At 50.5% G+C, this 25,077-nt stretch overlaps 1 protein-coding gene across 1 annotated transcript in view; it reads left to right on the forward strand.

Annotated features, from left to right (window-relative positions):
• The window catches only part of LOC122402004 (zygotic gap protein knirps-like), a 33,149-nt gene extending 15,711 nt beyond the window's left edge, over window positions 1-17,438 (forward strand). Inside the window, exon 3 of the mRNA XM_043404492.1 lies at window positions 15,324-17,438. Within this exon, the coding sequence (XP_043260427.1) occupies window positions 15,324-16,517 (1,194 nt within the window). The 3' untranslated portion in view covers window positions 16,518-17,438. The remainder of the gene's footprint in view (window positions 1-15,323) is intronic.
• The last annotated feature ends 7,639 nt before the right edge of the window (window positions 17,439-25,077 follow it).

Genomic DNA, 25,077 nt, shown 5'->3' on the forward strand with positions numbered 1-25,077 from the left:
CTCAGCCTCGATGGGACCTGGACCGATCGACGATCTAAGAAAGAATTCCGTGACAACGCGACCGTTTTTTATTCCCCGCGAAATTTTCGGGAAGCGTTACGCGTTTATCGTGGGCTGTAACTCGCGTCGACTTTCTTTCCTTTCTTGGTGCATCCTTTATTGCATTATTCAAGTGCCAACGGGGAACGTATAACGATGGCAACAGTATTCATTTTTATTATCAAACATAAATCTTGATTTTTATTCTTACTTTTTCATACGAAACTATTCCTATATGTACTCGATCATAATGCACTTAAGCGGTCTCTCAAGTTTTCCTTGGAAAAACTATACTGTAACTAACGTTTTTTGCAACTTCGTATATTTTATTGCCAAGATTGCAGAAGAGGATAAACGTTGTTAACGCAGCGGTGCATTTGTGAGAATACTCTCAAATGAACCGAAAACGATTTCTTCGCAGGTTCTGCGTGGCATTTTTTGTCTCGTTTCGCGAATTATTTTTCCAAACCAGTTTGTATTTATAGTTCCGAAAGGCCGTATATTACGCGCGATATCGATGATACGAATAGCTCGAGAAATTCCCCGTGTCTAAAAATAGAAGTCGAATGCTATATCTAGGAATTCAGACCTCTGTCCCTACTTTGTGGCACATCTCCCGCTGGTGTCCGAATTCCACGTCGACCCGTTGGCAAAATAAACGAGAACCGAACCCGGTTCGAAGGCCGATCGAGACCCGTTGCGCGTTGCGTTTCGATATCGGTCCATCGAGTACCAGTGACCCGTTTAGAAAACACTTTGATACAGCTTTTCAACGCATTCTTAAAAATCTAGGCTAAAGAAAATCAATGTTTTCCACTCGACGGATTAGAAATCAATCTAAAGACACGATTCGAAATTCGTGTCCGTATGGGAAGACCCAGTGTGCTGCTCGTTATGGTCCCGGATCGGGTGGATTTCGCGGATTCGCGACGCGTTACGATGCAAATCATTGTGCCATTGTTTTCCCCTGGGTCGATTATGCAGGCGACCGACATCGCGAGAACTTTTCGGCAACCGTCGCCCATTCTGTCGACGCGCCGTGAAATTGCCGAGCGATTCACGAAGACCTCGGTGTTATTCATCGCGAGAAAACGAGGACGGATCGAGGACGCGCGACAAAGCGAGCGTCGGAGAAGTCGGTTTTCGAGCGACCCTTTCGAGCCGGGACTGTCCTGTTGTGCTCGTTGAGCGACCTCAGCCTGGAATCCGCGCTGCTTCCGGCGGGTGAATCCGAAAAGGCACTTAGCCCCGATGGAACTGTCGAGTTTTCCGGCAATTCACACCACTCCAGATTCGAACACCAACAAAGACAACGTTAGCAACTACACACGGAAGCAATTTAAGGATCGGAATATCATCGAGGATCGATTTTGCGCGCAGAGTTTGATTTTCCCCCGGATCGACCGGTATTTCCCGGAGATTATGCTCGGAGCGGGGCTGGCGCGCGCGATTGCGTCACAAGAGAGCACAAGAATATCGAAGTGGATTACCAGAACGCTTTATGCAACGCAGCGGGACACGTACATGCAAAGAGAACACTTCTTCTTTCGAAGCGGGATAAAAGTGACAGTGAGAGGGGGGGCCCCGGCGAGCACAATGGCACAGCACCAGAAACCGTTTAGGCGGCCTGGAACGATTTCCACAGCGACGGACGATTTCGCGACGCGCGATTAGCGTTTCCCGTCACGATCGACAGATTAGTCGACCGGTTTGTTTTTTTGCCACGGTGCTTTATTGCTTCGCTGGGAGTGTCCACCGGTGCCGAGAGAGACCCGCGACTGAATATATCGACTGTCGGCGCGAGAGTCCCTTGGACGGAACACCGTCACGTTCCCGTATTTTGTACGAGCACACACCGAACTCGTCCGCTAAATCGTAACGATTCCGCGCCAACTCGAGCGGTTACGCAAAACCTGGAACGCCGGGGCGACTTCGACTTTCGACGAACCAGAAGCCATTGCAATTGTATCGTCGACGAGCGCGTTGGCGAAATCGACGACGACGGAGCCGATCTTCCGTTTTTAATCGCGATCTGGGAATTTTTATTCATTTTTTTTAACGTTAATACGCGTTTTCTCCTCGAGTGGTCACCCATCCTTCATCGTTGATATAATTCTTAATTTATACAAATACAAACTCTCGAGGTATGAGAAAATGGACTCGTACCAGTTTCAAAAACGACTCGATTCAAGTTTTGCCCCCATTTATAGTGAATCGCCATTACCAGTTTACGAATACGACTGGAATTGTACATCTATTAGATTGATTTTAATTTCCTCGTTTTCTTCTAGTAAATTCACTAAGCTGTCGATGTCGTATACCAATTTCACCAAGCGGGGGCCAATTTGCAGCGGATAATTCGTAAATAAATAAAGGAAACCGGACTCGCGGCATGAGCCAACCTATTTCCCCGGTGGTTCGGTTAGTAGCGGCTCGGTATCTCGTTGCCGTCGACACCAAAACGCCGCCGGAAGATGCACGGCCTGCTCGTGAGCTCGGTGGGATCGACCTCGCGAACTCGTGAGTCGAACGCAGGTGACACGGAATCCCCCGGGCCCGCGAGCACTTTGCATCGAACGCGCACTCGCCGCAACAGCGCCGTAAACTCGATTATAGAGCCAATCTACGGACGATATCTCCGCCGGCACAATTAGCTCTCTCATAAAGCCGACGTTAGGCCGCAATAAGCTGGCGCGTGTTAACACACGCCGAGAATCTCAGACTCTTCCTCCTTGCGATTGCATCCCCTAATTTCCCGGCCATTTAACGCGTCGGCTGTTCGAAACCGTAAAATTCTTTGCGAGACCAAAAGCTTTCATTCCAGATAATTGTAAACAACTCGAAATTTGTCTGAGTAATCCTATTCAAATTTATTTCTTTTCACGTTCCAACGGGTCCTTCCTCAAGAGGATTCTGTGCTTAAATATGTTTAATATTTTCATTAGAAAAGGAGCGTGTTTTCGTAGCCCGTTTCTCCGCATTATCGATAGTGGAATATAAAATCAGGGAACGAATAGCCGTACGACGGAAGCGACGCCTGACCGCGTCGATGCTTAACCTCGAGGCGCGTAAAACGCGAGACAGGGAGGAAACCGCGAACCGCAACGCGTCGCATAAAGTTGGGATTTACGAGCGGTCAGGGTGCACGGGCTAAGCGCGGAAACGCACGACAGGCACCTTGCTCGTATGTGGGGCAAATCGCGGCGACGTACGCTTTACGCTCCTTTTACGAGCCAATAAATCGCGATCTATCGATTCGACGTCCAGGCACGAAACGGCGCGTCCGCCTCTCGAGTCCTCCGCTGAAATCGCAATATCCGTGACATAATTTAACGCGTGCCGTAATTTACGGCCGTTTCGCAAATTGGGATTCGGAAAAATTTGATTTCCGCGCGACGAGGCTCGATCATGCGCGCGTTGCCGCCGGGAAACCGTAGAGAAACTCGAGCTCGAAGGAATCGTGGATCGAGGATGGCCCAGTTCACGCCCGATCGCGTCGCTCTTGCCACAGACGTCGCGCCCTTGAGGATGCTCGTTTAGCATTCATGGGACGCGTCGTCGGTGGGCACCGCGACGTTCGAGCTCACGTCCGCGGTCGATCTTTTCAGAACGATCGAACTTGCGCAAACGTAGAGACGCCGGATTTACGCAACCGGCGAATCCTCGCGAAAGAGCTCTTTCGCGCTTGGAAGCCCAACGGGACGCGTCCGATTCGTCGCGGAAAGGGGGCCTGAAAAGACTTCTGACGCGAGCTTCCGCGGCTTCAAAGGGGAATCGTTCGAGACGACAGTCCTCCGGGACCAGGAGCGCCGTGTAATGAGTTGCGCGTGAAATCGTCCCGAGTTTTCGGGTCGACTGCTTGAATACGCCACGGACGAGCGATCGCGCGTTTCATGGTCGCATTTGCATGGCGCGACGTCGGCAGAAACCGCACGAAATCCTCCGTGAAACTCCTGGCCTCGCCTTATGGTGATTTCTTTGATCAAACATTCGAGAGATTTCTTGATAATTTCGTGAGCAAACGGACGAGACTCTTTGGACCACCGGGTGGGATCCACGGATGCTATTACGAAACGAGTGAATGGCACCCGAACTGCGTCCTAAATAGCTTCGTCGCGCGAAACACCGTCTCTATTTTTAGAGACGCGCGCGAAGATTTCTACGGCAGGTGCGTGCGAAAACAGCTTTACTTAAGGTGAAGGTGTTAAAGAATCCTGAAGGTTATCTCGTCGAATGCACTGGCGATTTCTAACGATTGCTTAGAACACAAGTTGAACGACCCGCGGTATGCGTCAACTTTAGCCAGCAATACAATTTGCGGTTTCTTAATTTAAGATTTCCTTCTCTATTTTATTCCTAGTTCAGTCTTTTCTTCGTAAGAAAAAAATCTGGCGACATCTCGTGTGTTTTAAACAGCACCATATCTGGTGGAACTGGCTAGCACGATATAATGCTGTTGCTTGTTTGCAGAGCGTGGCTGTGAATGTACAATTTAACTATCTCTATTCTTTTATATCACTTTAATGTACAACAGTACATAACTATAGTAGGTAATATTTATTTTCTCCAATATTCCATCTTGAGAATCAATTTTAGTCGCCTATGTACGAGCTTAAATGGCGAGACTCGATAACGAGACCAATATTTTTACGAAATAGCAGTGCATCGAGAATGTGAACTCCCAATAAATTTGAAACAAAATGTTTGGAAGTTGTTGCAGCGCGGTTGCAAAATTGAGCGTTATGACGTCGGGGCTTTCACCGGAAACGAGTAGGGTCAGACGTCTGCCGGTTGCAGCCTCGTAAATAAACAGCGTCGGGGTTGCGACGCGTCTACGTTGGCGGCGACCCGTTGTCTGCTAAATCTGTCTGTCTGTCCGCGAGACAATCGTCGTTCCTGGTTCGCAAACGAGGTGGCTGTGGCTCTCTTAGTCACGCGAACCGGGCACGGATGAAATATCGAACGCTAGGCAGCCGTGGAAAGCGTTCGTCGAACGATTATCACGCTGGAATCGGATTCACGTGACCCATCGTTGCCTCCGCGAATCCCATAGACGCTACACGAGACGGTGGCGTGCATCGTGGATGATCTTTCGGATTGAGTAAGGTCGCTAGAAACGCTCGTTCCTCGTGCTAGCTTCTCGTGTAACGAGGAAACTCCGCATTGTTTTCTCGAGATTGGCCGTCCGTATCGCGACACGTTATCGTCGGCTCCTGGCATCGACGGACTGTTGAAAATTAGCGTTCCACCTTGCTGGTATTCCGCCATGCTTTATCTCCGCTTCTGAAAAGTGAAAGCAACGTATTTCGTTCGCCGAACATCGCCGTGCCTTTTAACAGGATCATATTTATTCGCTACTTTTTACTCGAACGTCAAGTTACGATGATACACCCGTTTTAGTACACATAATCATTTACATTCTGAACATTGTCCGTGATTTATGATTTATTTGTAATCCTTGAACGGTGCTGTGCAATCGTCGACGGTGTCCCGGTGTCTGTCCCGAGAACAAATAAGACGACATTCCGTCGTGTTGACGCGATTGTCGTCGCCTCCTTCGCGCGTCCAGCTCGCGGCGCGAAATTTGATCCCCGCGTTTTTTTCGCCGGGGGACATAATAGAGTACGTAGGCAGAGAACGATCGCAGATTACGCCTCGATTAAGCAACAGTTCGGTAGCGATTCGATAAACAATCGACGGCAGCCGGCCGAGAGCCGAACAATTTATCGACCGGTTGCGAAACCAGGCTCTGTCGATCGTTCGACATTTTCCCCGCGCATCCCTGCCGGCCTCTCGCCCTCACTGAATATGATCGAGCAATTAAATCCATCTCGCGAATCGCCGGGATAGATAATGGTATGCGCGGCCTTTGCGCAGCGACATCCACGCGGCAAGACATTTTCCCGGCGCACGCAACGAATAAATCACCGGTCCCGCGCGATCGATCACGCTGATCCTCGTGCAACGATCGAACCTCCCAGAACTCTCTCCCGCGCTCTCGCGGCTTTACCCTTTTCGGGGCGAAGGAGACTTTTCCGCGACCCGGCAAACGGTCCGCGTTTCCACCGCGACGCAATCCCGATCCAACCGCGGTGAAACTCCAACCATCGGCCACGATTTCGCTTTCATTCTCTGTCCCGTTCTACTCTAAACCATCCAAAAGACCATTTAAGATTAACGCGTTGACTGCCAGACCAATCCTCTCAAATTGTCCACGAAAACGAAATTTTATTTTTAAATCGCTAAGAAATAGTATTTATAAATCCCGTAACTTTAAATTGATTCGTACTATTTACTGTCGACCGATTTAAGAGCCATCCTACTTTTGAGCACGTTTTCTCGCTCCCATTCGACCTCTGGTGACCAAACCAGCTTTCAACACCATTTTTAAATAACATTTTCACGACCCTGACTTCACCATCCGACCGAATAGTTTCGCTAGTTAGGGGCCCCGTCTCGGAGCACGCGGCAAATGATTTATCTATCCATTTATCTATCGTCGATCGTCCTGGCACCGGATTCGACCGCTCGATAGCGCCGGAGGAAAAGGATACCGGCGAATAGAGTGAAATGCGCGACTCCGCGGACCCCGACCATAACTTTTCCAATCGCGGCAGCGTTTTCTCGCAGCCCGATAACACCGAGCTTAAGAAATAACTCCCGAGTATCTGTCGATCGATCCGGGCAGTTTCTTCTTGTCCGTCGCTGTTCTCACGTGCCGGCGCGGAGGTCTTACATTAGGTGTCCACTCGAGAATTTTGCACTCGTTATCGGCGAGTAAAACTTTCTAGCGATTTCCCAAGGGGCCATTCGTTATCCCCGTGCCGAAAATAGGAAGTAATTCGTGATCGCTCTGAATTATGTAACCAGAACCTGAAATATAACGAGTATAAATTCCCCCCTGTCAAGCTGGTGGGTGCCAATACAGAAATATAATTCGCAATGAGATATTATCGGTCGCGTGACAATGCCGATCGATCGTTATTTCGTCGCGTGAGCAGAAGTTGGTCTCGGAATGGCGACAGGCGGCCGGCATTGTCCTTTTTCCGGGAGTCCGAGGCGCGCATATCCGCGTGACGTCGGTGCTTCTTTCCTCGTTGAGCGTGAATCCTCTCGTCGGCGCATCAATCCTCGCATGGCGGGCTATCGTCGGATCCAGGGAACACACGCGGTCCGTTGCACGTCGTACCGACTTGCCCGCTAGACGAACCGAACCGACTAATGCAAGCAAATCGCTCGCGCGCAGACAAATTCCCCGCGACCATATCGGGTCGCTGGGAAAAATCGCTGACGTACGATCCTGCCCGCGACCGTAAACCGCGGGCTTTCGTGGACGGCGGCTGAAACACGGGCTCGTCCCGTCGCGGGAAGATCGATGACTTCCTGATCGAGAACGCCGCCGTTTGGTCCGAGCCGCCTCGAACCGGCGCGAATACGCTTCTCGATAATAATTTGCGTCGTCGACAGAAGAGGAATCCGGTATAACCCCTTGCCTTATAATATCGAGTCGGAGGACTCTCCATTCAACGGGTCAAACACGAGTCGTACTGGTACAAATTACGCGGTCCCAACACGACAGGAACAAGCCACACAACTAGCGATCCTAATCGCGATTCTGTGGTATTGGATTGTAAATGGCGTGGTTTATCGTGTTAAAAAGGACACTCTCGTAGAATAATTGCGTTTATAAGTGTATCTGAAAGCAAACATTATGAAAAATGTCTGTCGTCGCGTCAACGAAGTTCGTTTCCACGGAGAAACGGACTGAAATCGATTTCACAGCGACCGTTAAACTTGGTTCCGTCGCGCGTAGCATCGGAGAAACGGACATACAAAATCGCAACGTAGAATCAGCATACAATGACCGTCGTTCATTGTTCCTGCAGTTAGGAACTGTCGTCGCGCGATCTGCAATTCAATCGCCGCTATACACCGTAGGACATGAAAGCATCCCGGCGTCATAAAAGTGCGTTAAACCGCGCGAACTCGCTTGACGAGGCATTCAAGTTTCCGCGACTCCTGAAATTCGCCGATATACACCCGGAGACAGTTTCGACGTCCCAACCTCCTTTCGTCTAATTAAAATTTCTTTTAAATAGATTTAAATAGATCTTTATTTTATACTGTTCACCATTATAATAGTAATAAATATAATTTTGTGGTCATCTTCAGAACAGAATAAAAATTGTGATAGTTGAGCGAACCAGCATGTGTCTTGGGAGGGTTAAAAGTCACTATGTTTCTATGAGAACAGCACGTAGCAGCGGTTGGAAATCGAAACGAAAACGAGAGTGGTTCGGGTCCCGTGCGTTCGGCATGCAGAGTGCGAGTCAGCCAAGGTCTACGTGGTAGTATGACGTCAGGCGATCCGTCGGTTTTCAGCGATCCCGTTTCAGCAGCATACCTTTGGATCGCCGCCAAAAATCCTTTCCACGCCAAGCTGGACGCCAACTCTTGGTCCAGTACGAGAAACAATCTTCCTAAAGCGGTATTTTTCAGTTTAGAAAGGCAAGAGATAGCGTATGATGGAATTCCCCCGGCTGGGGCAACGCACGTATCGCGGAGTGAACGAAAGATCGGTCCTGGAAAACATTGCGTCTCGTTAAGCCGGGCAATTCAGTGTCTGACACCGTCCATATTCTACTTGCGTCAGACTCTATCACAGAGTAGATCACTGGAGCCATTGTCTCTGGTCTCAGTTGGTGTTGTTATTTACTAAAAACTAGAACTTCAGGCGTTTCCAGAGACGAGACGCAATGATATTGTTCTCCAGAACTATTACTCGTTCAACAAGAATTCTTTCATCGATACATATCCGAGACTGGGCCTGTAGGGGGTGAACGACCCTATCTTCGACGTCGGAGAGGCCCTGTCCATGGCAGCACTTTCCCCTTAACCCAGAATCGTTCGGTCTACCCCGCGCTACACGGAAAAGGGAAACCCGCCGGCGAGGAATCAGTCGGATAAATATCGATCATACCGCGGAGTCAGTCATGCCGATCGAGAAAACGGAATAAAGTCGCGCGGTCGGGAACGTGCTATTCTCGCCCGGCGGCCGACACAGGCGGCTAGAAATAGACGCAGATCTAGATAAGTCATTGCGTGGAACGGCTCGTTAGCGATTCGCTCTCCCGTGTTGTCGGCGTCGCGACGCGTCTGGAAAATGGTGGTGGGGAGGGAGGTCGCGAAAATAGTGTGACCGATCATTAACGAGAGCAGGGAGCAGGTGGTACCACGTAGTGCCAGGACGAGTCATCCGCGCTGGGAAAGTCGCGGAGGAAGGAAACGCGAGCGATTCGTCGGAACGAGGATGACGACGCGCGTTCCGCGAATATCGTCGAGCCTGAATCGAGCGGAGTATCAGGGTCACACTCTGGTGCGTCGAAGTCACGCGTTTCGAGGGACCGGCGACGGGGGAGTCGGTGCTCGTCGTCGGCTGACGCATCGATACGTGTTTTCTTTTTTTTTTTCGTTTCACTCGGTCAACGATGATTCGTCGTTCTGATTTTTGAACCGAACTCCGTTTCGGTCGCGGCACAATTTACCGTAGAATTATCGAAATTAAGGATCGAGAACGAGTGCTCTTTAACCGCATTGGCTCCATCGTAACGCGAGAAAAGTTTCGCCGAATGGATTTCGATCGATCGTTGACTCGTAAAACGTTTGAAAGTGTCACGAGTCTATTGAAATACAATTCAAACGAATTTTACGCGCGTTTGTTTCTTTATCGGATTAAATTTACGACCTCTAGACGGTTTAGTACTCCGAGTCTGGGCAGCAGTGCCCACGCATCGAAATCACCGGAGCGACGTATCCATTAACGTCGCGTTCATAATTTTGTTTTACGAAAACCAGATGCACTATCAATTTGAATCGTCCTCGGTGCAATTTCCTGTTTGTTTTCGAGCACAGGTATAAATTTCGCGTCTCGAAAATAGAATGGTCGAAACTGACAGGGAACTTTGGTCATTTGAATGCTACCGGGCTCCCGGTGTCGAAGGATAAAGTTTCTCGTATGAATTGGACATTCTGTGGACACGAAACGTAGTCTTCGACGTAGTAAATACGATAGTGTTCTTAACCTTGATATTGATCGTATTCTCTTGAATTATCCAGAGACATAATTCCCCCTGTCTGTTTCCTGTTGTTTATCGGTTTACATACTGAAGAACTCCACGGACTGTTTCCTCGAGACAAATTAGAATTCTCGTCGTTACGTGACGTGGAGAAAATAACAATCTTTGCCTCTATTAATACTGTCTTCGTACGGGTACTTTCGTCAGAAATTCACTTCCTCTCCTATCTCGTTTGTCTCGTTGCTCGTTTCGTAAATTGAAAAGAATCGTACCCACGGAGACCTCATTCAACGTTCGCTCGAAAGTCACTTATCCTCTTCCCATCAAAGGGGAACGCCATTTTTCACGCGGCTCCGAACGGTTCCTTCAAAAGCGCCTAAAATTTCGTAGCTGCCTCCTTTTCACACCGTTTCTATAGAATCGTCCGACAGGTGATTCGTGCGTTCTCTCCGTCGCGGCATCGCGACGTCCTCGTCGTTCCCCGCGAGGGACGTAACCTCTATCCGTCCGTTTTCGTCTTTTCTAGACATTTCGCCTCCTTCTCTGTCGCTATTCCGACCGGTATCGTCGTCCTTTTCGTTCGAATCTCGCGTCCTTGTTCCGCGCGCCTCTTACTCGCTCGCGTATCAACAATCTATATTAAGGACGTGGGAATGTGAAATGGCTTGTCCAGCTCGAGACCGTAGGAGTCGCGGTGTGGTCTCGCGAGAGCAGCTCCATCTGTCAAACTCGTGCGTCGCGACGCCGACAGTTTATGTTCGAGCATTACTTTTGCTAATTTTCATGCAACGGCGCGGCGACCAGCAAGAAATAATATTTAAACGGAACAATTCAGACCATTCGAGCGGTTTAATGGTCCCCGTTAGTAGTTAAATATTTTTTATTTTCGCAATTAATAGAAAAGACTACTGTTAGATACAGTTACTCTCGAGAAGGCTGATTGAATTGCAAATTATTTTAGGAGGAACATTGTTTTGCCAGCGTGGGTGGTCTAGACTCGCGATATAGACAGTACCTATTCGTCATCGCTGCTAGCGAGTACGATGAATAGCAAAACAAAGTGCTCCGTGTGTTCCAGAAGAGTCAACAACTCGCGCGGCTGTTTCGTTTCTTGAAAATTTCGCTCGGTGTACGTAATCTCGCGTTTCCTCGAGCTGCAATTAACCAACAACGAGCACTTGTCCGCGATCGCGGAGCGCGACGTTTATATAATTCGGATCGCGGGACGCGTGTCGAGCACACACGAGAGGCATGAAACTTGTCCTGGCGTCGTAGCCGCGATTTGGCGGTCTACGTTTTACAGGAATCCATTCGTAACGTCGTGTTTTGCTCGTCTCTGGTCATTGTTGACGCATACAAAGTAGAGCGCTCGCGATTGTTGCCGGTGAAAATTATTTCAACCTCGAGAGGTGGTCCTCCCCTCTAATCGCGTTAACACGCGACGCGTCGTACGCGTCTGTCGGCCGCGAGAGGCTTGTTTGCGAGATCAATTAGCTCGCCGCAACGCGTCAAGCGGACAAAGGTTGCGGGCGTTTCACGGAATCGTCGAAACAACGAGCCGTCGACCGATTCTACTATTACTCAAGTTGAATACAATATTTGACCCACCAAAAGGACACGTAGCATACTGTTTGAAAATTTTTAAATTTTCTATCATATCTTCGTGGCAACTTTATCGATGGATCATTTTCCAATAAGATACATGTCTATACATGTACAGGAATAGTTTGTTGAACGTTATCGATGTCGTTGTCGACGTAAAGGCGCGAAAATTGCGGGCAAACGTAACTTGGACCGAGGCTCGCGCGTCGAAATCGAATTCCCGGAACAGACGCGCGCCGATCGTTTACGATCGCCACTTCGGCCAGCTCGAGACAGCGCCGATTGCCTCTTAGCTCGGATTCCCGTCACGTGCGGGAAACTATCGGGCGTGCTCGTTTTTTTCCTCTCTATCTCTCCACGAGGAAATTGTTCCCGCAGCGCGAACGCTCGACTTAGCAAACGCCATGCCAATCGCATTCCCGACGCCGGATCGAAGAAACGCTGGCCGTGTTCGGCTACACGCGAAATTCATCGTCAAGAATCGTAGCTATCCACCAATAACCAACTTATTATAATTAATATATTAATTAATCGTCTATTTTACGTCCAACTTCGAGAATCGCGATCTGCGTTTCGGTGTCACTAACAAAGAATTTAGATTTTATCACGATAGTAATTCATTTCCTGGGAAAATAGTACTGTTGTGTTTTAATATGATAGCTCCAAGAAAATCGTAGCCAGTGTTTTTGAGGTAATAATGCACCGCCTAATTAAAACTATTGTATAGTAATAGCTAGCTGGTCAAACTGAACGAATACAAAATTCTAAACCCGTTTTGAAACAAAAGAGAGCAAGTGTTTTCCAAGTTCCGTAACACTGTCGTAACCCCTGCAGTTACCCTGCACGTAGAATTTCAACCGCCATCTTTGGCACACGCTGTACGGTGTAAACGTTTAGAGTCGACAATTTGTCAAACTTTCCCGCGCCGGTTTCCGTTCACGATCACGGACAACGATTTCCCCGTGGCGGTTCTATATGGCGTTACAAATCGGTTCGGGATTCCGTGCGCGCTGGCTGATTTGTGATAATCTCCGCTGTCCAATGACGGATTTGTCGCAGCCGGCCCTAAATGGCGAGCATTTCTGTCGCCGGGAATTTTCTCTGACGGCGTTTGATTCGTGCGCTGCCGGTACGTGATTCGCGACCGTACGAGGACCGGCAAAAACTTGAAAAGCCGCGAACACGCGCTCGCACGCTCTTACGCAATCACGCGAATCCCGTTGTCCACCTTGTTTTCTGTCTACGGTCAAGATACGCACAGCTGACCGACCCGAGCGACGCAATCGCGCCGCGCGATTGTAAACACGCCTGTTTCCCGCCCTTCCAGCCCGTCCCGTGCAATCCGCCATCATTTTTTAGCCAATTTACAGACGCGACAACTCCATTTTGCATCCAAGGTCAGAATTTCCTTATTTTATTTCGCGTCTGTCCATTGTCCACCAATTCTACTTACGTCGAAGTTCAAATCGTACCGAGGCGTTCAGAGAAATATCGAACACAAGAAGACTCCTATTAAATATTATTTATGATGATTCAGACCGGATCAAAGCACGAAAAAGCAGATAAGCGGATAAAGGGTAAAACTCGATCGTACGGATCGCTTCTCTCGATCGACGCTCCCGATCGCGTGCAGATATCGATACGAATTATTAAATAGAAATTCCATCGGAGAGTTCGTGGCCTCTGACGTTGAAATTGTACGTCTTCCGGCGGAGAGCCGCGGGCGCGTGTATCACCAGTCACGTTCAATCTCCCGGCGAGACGTTATTAAAAATTATCAATCTACGTTACCCGTAGTTTCTCCGCAAAGCCAGAATCCAAGCGTTTAAGGCGGATTTAAAATACCGCGACGATTCCGATCGCGAACGTAAACGCTTTCTAACGGAACGCTCTCGCGAAGGACTCACGCTGTCCGCCTCTGCTTTCAGCGTCTCCGATATATAATATTCCGCGTCCCGCGAAAGTTTCGCTCCTAACCGATGCACGCGCGTACACTAGATCATACTCCAACCGCGGACAATGAGCGTTTCGTAGGCGGAAGCGATCGGATCCCCAGGCAGTGCTCGTTTTCGCGTGCGCCGACACGGCACCGTAACCTCTTTCACACAGTCGCGGTGACAGCCAAGGATCATCTGGCGTACGGGAGCCGTTTCCAACGCGTCCGACGTCGGGATCTAAGATCGTTGCCGAGAGATTGCCGCCAAGGTACCGCTGGATCCGCTTCCAAGCCACCGACGAGCATCTCGCGATCATTACCAGTTTGTCAACCTTCCGGCGTTGTTCCCTGCTCGCGACGACATCGATTAATCAACGCCACCGTACCGTCCTCTGCCGCGACGCGTCGTCTGAATCTCGGATCCGCGAATCGATAAACACGGGGTAGAAAAAGATGGCCACGAAACGGCCGCTTCGATAGCGATGGACAGCCATCGCCGACGTTAGGTGTCAACTTTTTAGTTCGCGTCTCGCTAAAATGTCCCGGTAGTCAACAAATAAGGTACGAGTAATTGTAGGGCCTGGGGCAGAAATGTGGGCCATCGACAGCGACATTTCCAGCGGATGAGTCGTCGGTCCCATTCGGGACGCGTACCGCTACGCGAGCTTTTGGGTTTTCGGACCGTTAGCAGGCCCGCCCACGTAGCTTGCGTCAGGTGAAGCCCAGAATCCAAGCGTTTCCGGTACCCAGTGTAGTATGTGGACGCCTTCCACCGGGTCGACAGGTTTATTCCGCGTTGGAGGGACACCTTGTTGCGTTCGAAACGCTTTAAAGTTAAAATTGAGGCCTCGTGAACTTTGATCTCAACAAAACAGCATTTACATGGCAGTCGATGGTGGAATTCTTATTTATTTAATTAATTCAGGTACAAAATGTATCGTTAATGAAACATATCAAATCGAAAGTAATCTTGAAGAAGTAACGTTGTAAGAAAAGAGAACAATTTTAAAAGCGGAGCCAGCCCTACTTTCGAAGCGATTCTATTGCCCCGCCGACAGGCGTTTAACTCTGCGAAGGGCCACGCCACGTATACGGTCTGCCTCCTGCTCCACCCAGCCACCCTTTCGCCGTTGTCGGACCTTCTGGAGGCATGCTAATTCTCGTGACACGCGTAACATTAAACCTTGACGTTTAATCCGGTAGAGACGCGCGTGGCCCTCGCAGATTCGCACGGTCGACCCTTTATATGGCGCGGCCGATCTTTCATCCTAGACGCGTCCGACGGAATCCTCGACGAAAGGAACGACGGGTTACCTTCGAGACTTGCCTTTCACAGAAACCGTAGCAAACATTCCTAATTAAAACTCGCCGCTCTCTATACAAAATTAATTTACTTTCGAAAACACAATTTAATCATTCATGCGCACAATATTAACTCTGGAATAATGGGGGTTCCATTTTCCATTCGTAGATAATACGATGGAAAAGAGAATAATTCGTAGTGTCAATAAAGTAGAATTGTCTGACAGGGAGAATAATTCACTAATTTAAATAATGTCACTTATTTTTACGGTACGGATAGACAGTTCCATGTTACACCGAAAGTCGTACACCCATCCAGTGGTCGTAGATCATTCCGATAACTAACTCCGTTTTTCTTCTGGTTGCAGTCGTTCTTCGGGCGCACCTACAACAACCTGGGCAGCATCTCGGAGTGCAAAAACGGCGGCGTGTGCGTGATCAACAAGAAGAATCGCACCGCGTGCAAGGCGTGCCGACTGCGGAAGTGCCTGATGGTCGGGATGTCGAAGTCGGGTTCGCGATACGGTCGGCGATCGAACTGGTTCAAGATTCACTGTCTGCTCCAGGAGCAGACCAACGGTGGTCAGAACGTGAACGTGACGGGGGGCGCGGGTTCGCCGTTCGGGCCCGGGTTTCTGCCAGGATTCCTGCCTCAGCCGCCGAGCCAGCAGAACAGCGGAGTGTACAAGGACGCGAAGGATCGCGCGTCGCCTAGTCAGGAGGACCTAGCCCTCCAGTCGCACTTGCTGCACGTGGCGATGCTGAAGCAGGAGCGCGAGAGGGGCAACAAGTCGCCTCACCCGGACGACGTGGCTCTTCAGAACCAGCTGCGTCTGCTGGCCTGGCAGAAGGAGCGCGAGAGGGTGGGCGGTAATCCTCAGCAACCGCCTGGCACGCCGCCCAGAGACACCGGGTCCCCGCCGTTCTACAAACAGGAGCAGCAACAGTACCCTGCTTCTTCGATGTTCCCGATGAACTTCGCCCAGAAGGACACGGTCTGCGTCCCGTCCACCCCCACGGACGTGTTCAGACCGTTCTTGCCTACCTACAAGAGGGAGGCGGACACGCCCAGCGACAGCGGCGCTTCCTCGGTGGACGGTGGCGACGGTCAGGACACCGAGTCCAGGAGTAACTCCGCGCTGAGCTATTTCAAGACCAGCGCCGCGTCCCCGACGCTGTCCGAGCGCGAGTTCCCACCCAGGAAAATCAACGCCACCGTTACGCTCACGACAGGCTACCATCCCCATCAAGGTCTGGGTCTGGTGTATCCACCGCCCGGTCTGGTCACGCCAGCAGCCTCCCAGCATTCGCCCAGAGGCGGTGATCTGCTGTTAGTCAGCCCGAGTCCTGGCGGTTTGGCCGTCGAGCAGGACGAGCCGATCGATCTGAGCGTCAGGTCCATCAAAAGCTCACCGCGACCCAGCCAGTCCTCGGAAGAAGACAACAGGTCGAACGACAACGAGCCGGATCGCGACAGCCCGGTCAAGGAGGAGACCACCACCAAGAGCAAACCCCTGGACCTAACGCTAGGTGTAAAGAGGGAGTTGCCCCTCTCGTTGTGAAGCCGCCAGAGACCCAGCAGGCCCGCGACGGGCTGGTCCCGAGTTCTTGTCGAGCACCGAGAGGTGCCGTTGAATCCTCGTTGAAGAGGATTCGACCTGGAGATGGTCCACCGGCGGTGGACGACGGTTCCCTCCGAGGAGGGGAACCGAGTTTCGAGACGTTCGTAAGGGTCGTCGGAGGAATCATTCCGTTGCGGAGTAGCGACATCGAGAGCCCGCCACGATAATGTGTTCAAATAATTGTACATACGCGTCCCGTTGAATCGATCCCGGAAGCCGAGATTAATTTATTGCGATAGTAAATAGAACGCTTCGATCGACGAGTATTCGCATAAATCTTTTTTCCCGACGCGTGGAGGTTGTCGCGAATTTCCGTCGTGCGCGTATATGCATAGGAAAACCATGTAAACCCCTGTATAAATGAAACCGAGAGTCGCGGATATTACCGGCCAGTAGTGGAGTGCCTTAATATAATATATTTATATAAATATTCTATATGTATATGAACGTATACCTTGGACGGACCGCTTTAGGATCTTATCCTCTATCGTAACGCACGGTCCCCAGAACATTTTCTATTCTCCGTTGTACAGCGAAGCGTCGGGACGTGGAAACGCCACGGGACGGGGAGCGTCGAAAACGCGTGCGTCCCCGCCGATTCCGTGGCCCCGTCGCGACGGGAGGCCAGTAAACAAAACGAAAAATCAACGTGTCAAAGAGACGTGCGCATCTTGTAAATAAGCATGGAAGGGGGGGATGACTCGTCCGCGAATCCATCGCTTATGCGCTTCCGCTTGGTGCACGATCTCCCTCGGCTGGGCGCAAACGGCGAACGATTTTCTCTCTTACTTCGCGTTCTTTTCTTCCGACATTACGTTCCCCCCCATTTTTGTACATAATAGCACGTAAGCGGTGAACACGAGCGGCCAGTACCTAAACGTATCGCGAAATTAAATATTTTTGTTTAATCTAGACGTGTCTCTTCTTCCGCACCCTTCTCTTCACCATCCCAACTCAACGATCGTCGACGATTTATTTTAACGTCCACGGAACTGCTGCTGCTAGACGGTGTCTTCTCAAGGTATTTCAGTCATTATTATTTATTACTTTGAAAGATCAATGTACGTATTTAACATTGTGGGACCGTCCGTTCTCAGATCGGGAAACAAAGAGTAGAAAATATTGCTCCGGGTGATTTCACTGCGTGGGCATTAGGTTGTAACATAAATAAGATTCTAAGTCTAGGCATTAAAACGGGAAGCTGTCGTCGATAATATTGGGGATTATTTATAATTGCTGGAATGTAATTCTGTGCTTTGTTAATAAATAAAAGGAACTATCGAGTGTAGCTTGTTTATGTTGCAACCCGGTAAAACATCACTATAAATTGAAAGTTGAGTAATAGTTCTGTTCCTTGAATCGTTCCCTATCGCACGACCGATCGAATAACGTGATTAATTGGGGGAGGGGGGGAGGGGGGGGGAGGGGGAGGACCGCGTGACTCCCGTTGGGAATCTCTGTACCGTACGAAGGATAGGAATTTAGATTGCAATTGTTGTCGAGCCACCCTGTGTGCGGCGGAGTAGCGTCTCGCCGCGGCCGCCATTAATCAATCCCAACAGGAAGTGCGAGAGCGTTGCAAAATCGTCGAGTTACGGATACCTGGCCACGCGGCTGACCTTGGCAGGTCGAGCGTTCCTTCCACGTCCGGATCGCACGCGAACGGTGCGCGCCTCCGTCGCTCCCCGTCTGGATCCACGTGACGGCGTAATCGCCACCGTCGATTATCAATGCTAATCGAGCCCGGCTCTATACGTTCCGCGACAATAACTTTACGTAAGCCAGCGAAAACACGTCGCGGAACGTCCGATTCTATGCGGGGAACGCGGCTTTCCGCGAACCCAACACGGATTTTAGTTGCATCTCGATCATCTAGACTCCCATTATCCACGGTAGTGGTTAACTAGGATATGGTTATCCCGAACAGCAAGTCATAACTACGCTATAATTTGTTTGATTCGAACTAGCGAGCTTAGAATATAATTGGAATCGTTATCTAGCGTGTAGGTATATGGATTTGACAAAAAAACATTCGGACGAAGCCCTTTGATCGAGGTTCCAAACTGTAGTGCCTCGTTCGTTGACCAAAAATCGGGTCCGTTAAATTTCTATCGGCAGTGGGGATGGTTCGCTTTCCCTAAATGGTGCTAAAATTCAATCTTTACGCGAGGTAATGCTATACCGAGCTCTAATCTCGTCCGGCGTTTCACCGTGGACCGTAATTCACCGTATCACGGCCCATATATCGAATCATTCATTTCGCGCGTAATGTATACGCGACGCGGGCCTCATAAGGGGCCGCGTTCCGCGCGGTAGGTATCGCTCGAAAAAACTGGTACGCTCTGAAAAATCGTTGCTCCGTCCGCCGCGAGTCGATTTGTCGACTAGCGGACCGTGATCCTCTTAGGGTACCTTTCCACCGCTGCAACTCGCGCTGTCCGCTCGAAAAATTCTAAACCCAACGACGAAAGATCCACGAATTCTTTCTACCGGAGCATCCAAAATATTTCACGTCAATTTTTATTTTTACAATATAAATCAACACAGAGGCGTTCGAAGAATTGAGAGTCGTATTGTATTCACGAGAAACTGAACAATTGTCAAAGGAGGTCGTCGAATACAAGATTCACCAGGGATTGAACGCACCTTTTAGAGGATTTTGGGGCATCTTTCGCGAGAGATCGCGAGAGCAAGCGGTGTAAACGTACCCTTACGCGATCGTTGCAGGCGTGTATATGGACCGAACGCGTACTCTGGTATCGTGTAGACCGCGGCTATCAAGGATAACAAACGGGCGTAGACTGGAACCAATGCGTCAGTCCGCAGCGACTGGTTGCACCACCCGAGCAATAAGCAATCGCTTAGAGTCGTCATGACTCTATGCATGAGTTGGGCAACGCTGGCGTACGCAGGACGATTTTGCCCCGGCTCCACGGTCCGCAACGTTGGCACGGCCTCTCGCCGAGTGAAATATCGTCGGACCCGGGGTTACCGGTTAGGGTTCGAGAGATCGACGTCCAGCAGCTTGATTCGCGCTGCGGGAGAAACTGGAGCGATCTAGATCGAGCCGGCCACCGATGGGAGGCTCGATCGCTCGCCGTTGGATAGTCGATTGGAAGAACGGTTCGCGTCGCTTTTGGGCACGCGGATTACGCAACCCGGCATACTCGACCCTAATTGTATTCAATTACTTAATTACCGAACCTGTCGCTTCCAAGTACATACGAGCGTATCGGAGTAAAAATAAAATCCGTACTCAGTACCGCGATAATTTTTGCGACACGGAACAAACACGGAGGATAAATCGGCGTAACGACGCGTTCCATTCGTCATCCGTGGTTGAAATAAAATTTTGCCCGTCGCTGGCGAATCGACGAGCGTTTATCCACGCGGCGGCGATTACGCACGCGACTCGATGGCTTTATGAATTAATAACCAGTCGAAGACGCGGCTCATTACTCAGCCCCATCGACGTTCGCGGTCGTTACGCGAGTGCTCGTCCGACGCAATCAATTAAAGCTCATTACGGTCGTCCTTTTCTATCCCCGGGTCGTTAATTCGTTTAAAACCGGGAAACGGTTGGAAAGGCAGTACGTGGAAGGGGGGAAAAAATCGCCTTGGACACACGAGATACGAGGCTGCGTTTACACGCGATCGCTTCTTATTCGATCCGCGTAGGACGTGAGTAAGTAGTCGATCAATGGTTGTTCGTGTACGCGTTCGGGACGCGAGTCGGTCCGAATGGTCTCTCTGGTCCCTGGAGAGCTGTTGACATCCAGCTCGGTGCGCTATGTTGGTTGCTTCTCGTATTTTATGCGCGCGTCTCTCCTTTCGGAGTCGATCTTTCCCTCGAACGCGAAAGAGAAAAGGGATCTCGAAAGGCACTCGCATGCGATCGCGATCGCCAGTCTCTCGTGTATCTTAAAGGACTTCCGGAACTCGGGTATTTCAGCAATGCACCGACCGTCCCTATACCTGTTTTTCTTTTGTGCAAATGAACCGATCAACGTCGACGTTTCAGTTCTTTAATCAGAGTTCGACTCGTTAGCTCCTGGTATTGTGCGTCGGACCGCGGCGTGCTTCGTTCTCAACTATTCCTGGTACTTCCTGCGCGAATCGCGACGCATAATTACGATGTATTGTATGGAGAGAGGAAGATCGGACCCTGCTGGTGGCGAACCTGTGCAGAGCCCGTACCCTCCCGAGAACGCGATACACGTAAAATATTTTTAATGGAACGGACGGAACGACGAAAGAATTAATTTTTTTCTGTTCCTTAACATTACATCGAACGACTCGAGTCCAAAAGCGAACGGAATACGAAATACGTGCACGTGCGTCGTGAGATGCTTCCAATACGATGCGTGAGACCGCGCCGCCCATAATTGCCCAATAAAATTATCCTAATGGCGCGGCACCGGCGTACGAACGCGCAAGGGACGCCCGGGGAGGGTGAAATCCTCGCGAAAGCTCGTCCAGCGTCCCGGGAGAATCGTCCCATAAAGAGCAAATCGACCGCGAGACGCGTGTCCCTGGATCCAGATTTCGATAGACGAAACTGGTCTCGGCGAGCCTAACGACTTCCTGCAAGCTTCACAAATGAATGTAAATATTAAACGAAAGGAGGTATCCATGTTTGAAGAATATATGTGTTTTGACATATTTGGTAATGATATTTATTTTGTCTAAAATACGGAGTAGATCGAGGATCAATTTTTGAGGATTGACCTTTGGTAGAAGGGCCAAGATCAATGTTTTCGAATGGAAGACCGACGACTGATTATATCGCGAGAGCTATCATTATTCTGGTAAAAGTGGGACAGTCGTCTAGGCAAATAATTAGCAAAATGAGCCTCGAAAGGTCTCAGGATTCCTGTCCCCGTCGCACGAGGATGAAATCCCCGGTGAAATCGGTCGGCGCGTTCCAGGAACGATCGTCCCATAAAGAGCGTATCGACGGCGCGTGGAAATCAACGAGGAGACGGTTGTTCCTCGATCCAGATTTCGATAGTCAAAAGGGACGACACTCGAAACTGGTCCGGCGGGCGGCACGACTTCCTGCATGCCCATATACGCTCGCGAACCCGTAGTCGGCGGAGCACGCTGGGTGCAGCCGCGACGTCGCAGGCTATCGTCGTCGTCTTCTCCAAGAGAGAGTGAGAGAGAGAGAGAGAGGGGTTACGAACGGAACCCTGGCGTGCACGGAGAGCGTTAGGGGTTAACGAGGGCCGATCGTGCGATCGGTCGATCTTTCCCAAGAGCCGAGGCGGCCCAATTAGAAGGTACGTAAAAGCCGGGCGCATAATCAGCAATTTGTATTGTTGAAGGATAAGGCTGTGCTCCGCGGACGACGGAATCTCCGTCTCCCTCTGTTTCTCCGGGTTGCCTAGCGTCGTGTCCGCGTCTCTGGTTTCTCTTCTCTTCCCTCGGCTACGTGCGTTCCATCTTCGAAGTCTCTCGTCTTTTTCCTCTTGCCGGGGCCGTTTCACGGAATAACTTCATACGCGAGACGGGCACGGATACGACGAACCAGACCACGTGGGAGGAGAACAAGGAGTGGAGGAACGGGGGATGGCATCCGATTAAGCTATGCAATCGCCAATTATCGGCAATTTGATCCGGTTATAACTCAATTTATAGTAATTGGGCCGCGACCGACAGCGTCTCTCGCGGATCTCCCTCTTTCCATCGACGCTCCGTCTCTCTTTTACGCTTTGAAGAGCTCGCGCGAACGCCACAGGGTGGGGGGAAGAGCGAAGATACCGCGAAGTACGTCGACGCTGCTCACGTTTGAGCGACCCCGATCTCCGCTCGCTTTTAGCGCCCTTCGACGATCGTAAATTGCCGATCGAGGCGGCGCGAACGTGCTGCGTCCGTCCAGCCGTTCCTCGGACCAGGGGGGGAGAAGGGGAGACGCGGGGATCGCGGAGGCGCGCGCATCGTTCCCGACGTGCTCCCGACGCAACCTGCTACTTAGACGTAGAAAAATGAAACGTCTCATTAGCCGACGATTCGGTTTACGCCCGTGGTGCGGAATTTTCGGGCCAGATTGCCACCTTCCACCGCGGGCGATCAACGTTCGCTCGGAACTAATCGCGACAGCGGTTCCCTGGCTGGGCCAGCTGCACTGGACGAACGCGATTCGAAGATTCGTTTGGGGAGGTCGTTAACATCTGCGGGTCGACGCTTTACCGAGCGATGCAAATTTGGAACAGGATGATCCAACGCAACTACTTGTTCCAAAGATAATGGAAGAATTCAAAAATCCAAACTTTCGCGCTGACAAGATTCGTTGCAGTTCCCCTTCGTTAATTGTTGATTGCAGTATCGCCGGACCGATTCGGTTCAAGAGAGATAAATCCTAGCGCTCGTTTCGCGCGATATTACGAGCGGCCATATTAGGAACACGATCCCGGGTACCCGTATTTTATTCAAACTTGATACGCGACCGAAAGTCGCCTCCTGTTGGGATCGAGTGCGGAGAATCGGACGGAAGTCGGTTCGCGAAGGAATCCGAATCGTTTCGGAATAAAATTTGCCCAACCGTGATAGCACCGGCACGCGTCCCGCGATCGAAACCTCGTTCGTGTCCTCCGGTCGTCCTTTTTCCTCCCGACGATTCTCCTTGTCGGCCGTGCCTCGGGTTTCGCAAGCGAACGCCGGAGCGAGTTGGCCGGCGGGATCGTTATGTCTGCGGCCGGTTCGCACCCGTTGACAAATTTGACAAGACACGCAATCGATCGCTCTTAACCGGCGCTAATCGATACAGCGATCGGTTCATTAGGCGGATCAGGCTCGTTTCTCCCTGCGGCCGGGATCGAGCGCAACAGATATTGGCTTTTCGATCACGTCTGCTCTCACGGAAATCTCGCGATTGCGCCGCGCACCGCCGGCTCCGGCTTCCTTCTTCGCCGATCTCGCGCCTCGATCGATCCCCACCGATCCCGAGCCATCGCACGGTAGCCGTTTTCCGTCTATCTTCGATCTCGAAACAAGGTCGCGTCCACTGTGATCGATCGGCCGACCGCGCAAAAAGGTTCGGCCTCGTCAAGATTGGGCCAGGATTATTCGAAAGCTCGTTACTCTTAGCGACGATTTCACCCGATCGTTCTTTGTCGCTTCGAATCCACCGAAACGACGGATCGAAATTATTAAATATGAGGCCGCGTCGTTAATACCGCGAAATTCAATTTCAATTTACGTTCGAAGCGGAATCATTGATATCGAACGGCACAAAAACTTACTGGAAATTTGTCGATTCGAACAGGTCGGATAATACATTGCCAACGAACATGCAATATAACGGCCATTACACGAACGACGAACCGGAGGCACCTGATTGCTTTGCCGCACACATCGAATATGTTTATGCCCGCGACGTCCATCTTCTTTCGATTCTACTTTTGACACAGAACTTTTTACTTCTTCTCGAAGCGGCCCTGGCATCAGGCAACCTGGTGCTCACGCGAGCTAAAGCGATCAACTAATAATCTCTGCAAATCAATGATTTTTTCGCTCGTGAAAAAAATAAATAAAACGTCAAAATGCGTGGACTTTGCGACCAGAGATTACGACGAGCGAGTCTCTGTCTGAACAATTTATTCCTCGAAGTTTGCGTTTCGTTTCGACTCGATTTCGATGCAAGCTGCCATCGGGAGGAATACGTGCTACCGTCGGGCAGGCACAGGCGTTCTTGAAATCTAGAGTTCCGAGGTTTCCCAGGTCTGGGGCTAGGTGCACGCGTGGCCCGGGTTCAAACGCCCGCAATTATCCAATTGGCCGTGGTGGTAGTTCGTGTAGCTCGCTCTTTCCTCGGCCAGAGCCATTACGTCTATGTTTATACGCGCACGAGCACGGCCGTTCTGTCGGCGTTCCTACGCGAACGTGACTGCGGAGAAACACGCGCGCGGGGGCGCGTAGCCGACGTGCATAGCCGGTGGAAGAGATATAGCGAAGTTTTAAATTAAGCGAGGCGTGAGAAAGGGTGCTGACCAGGGGTTCTGTCCACTTACATAAATAAAGCCAAAGTGCAAATCGAATCGGAGGAAGAGACGAACTAGTCGTAACGAAGCTCGAGAGGAACTCGTAGATAGAAGAAGTCGAAACGAGGGATCTCGCGAGGAAGAATGGCGAAGCGAACCAGTGGGGATTCGAAAACAGAAAAGGGGTTGAAGAGGAACGCGAGACAGCTGGATTACGTAAAAGAATATTAGCGTAGTGTTGGTCAGACGTCTCGATCTACTTCGAAACCTGGCTTTCATTGACCCATCTGTCGCGTCGAATGTTCGTTGTCAACAACTGGACCGTGTTCAGCAGTCGCTAACTGACACGTGTCAAACACTCGTAAATAGAAACCGAGCAATTCTATTGCGTTACACAGTGGTCAATGGAGCAGACCAACCGAGAAATCAAGGATTTAGGATAGAAAGTGCTGTCTCACCGCCCGTACGTGGTTCCTGCTGTCCGCCATTTATTACGGTCAACAATTTTGTATCTATAA

Source organism: Colletes gigas, unplaced genomic scaffold, assembly GCF_013123115.1.
Source record: "Colletes gigas isolate AHSC1104 unplaced genomic scaffold, ASM1312311v1 Colletes_gigas_Sc00031, whole genome shotgun sequence".
NCBI lineage: Eukaryota > Metazoa > Arthropoda > Insecta > Hymenoptera > Colletidae > Colletes > Colletes gigas.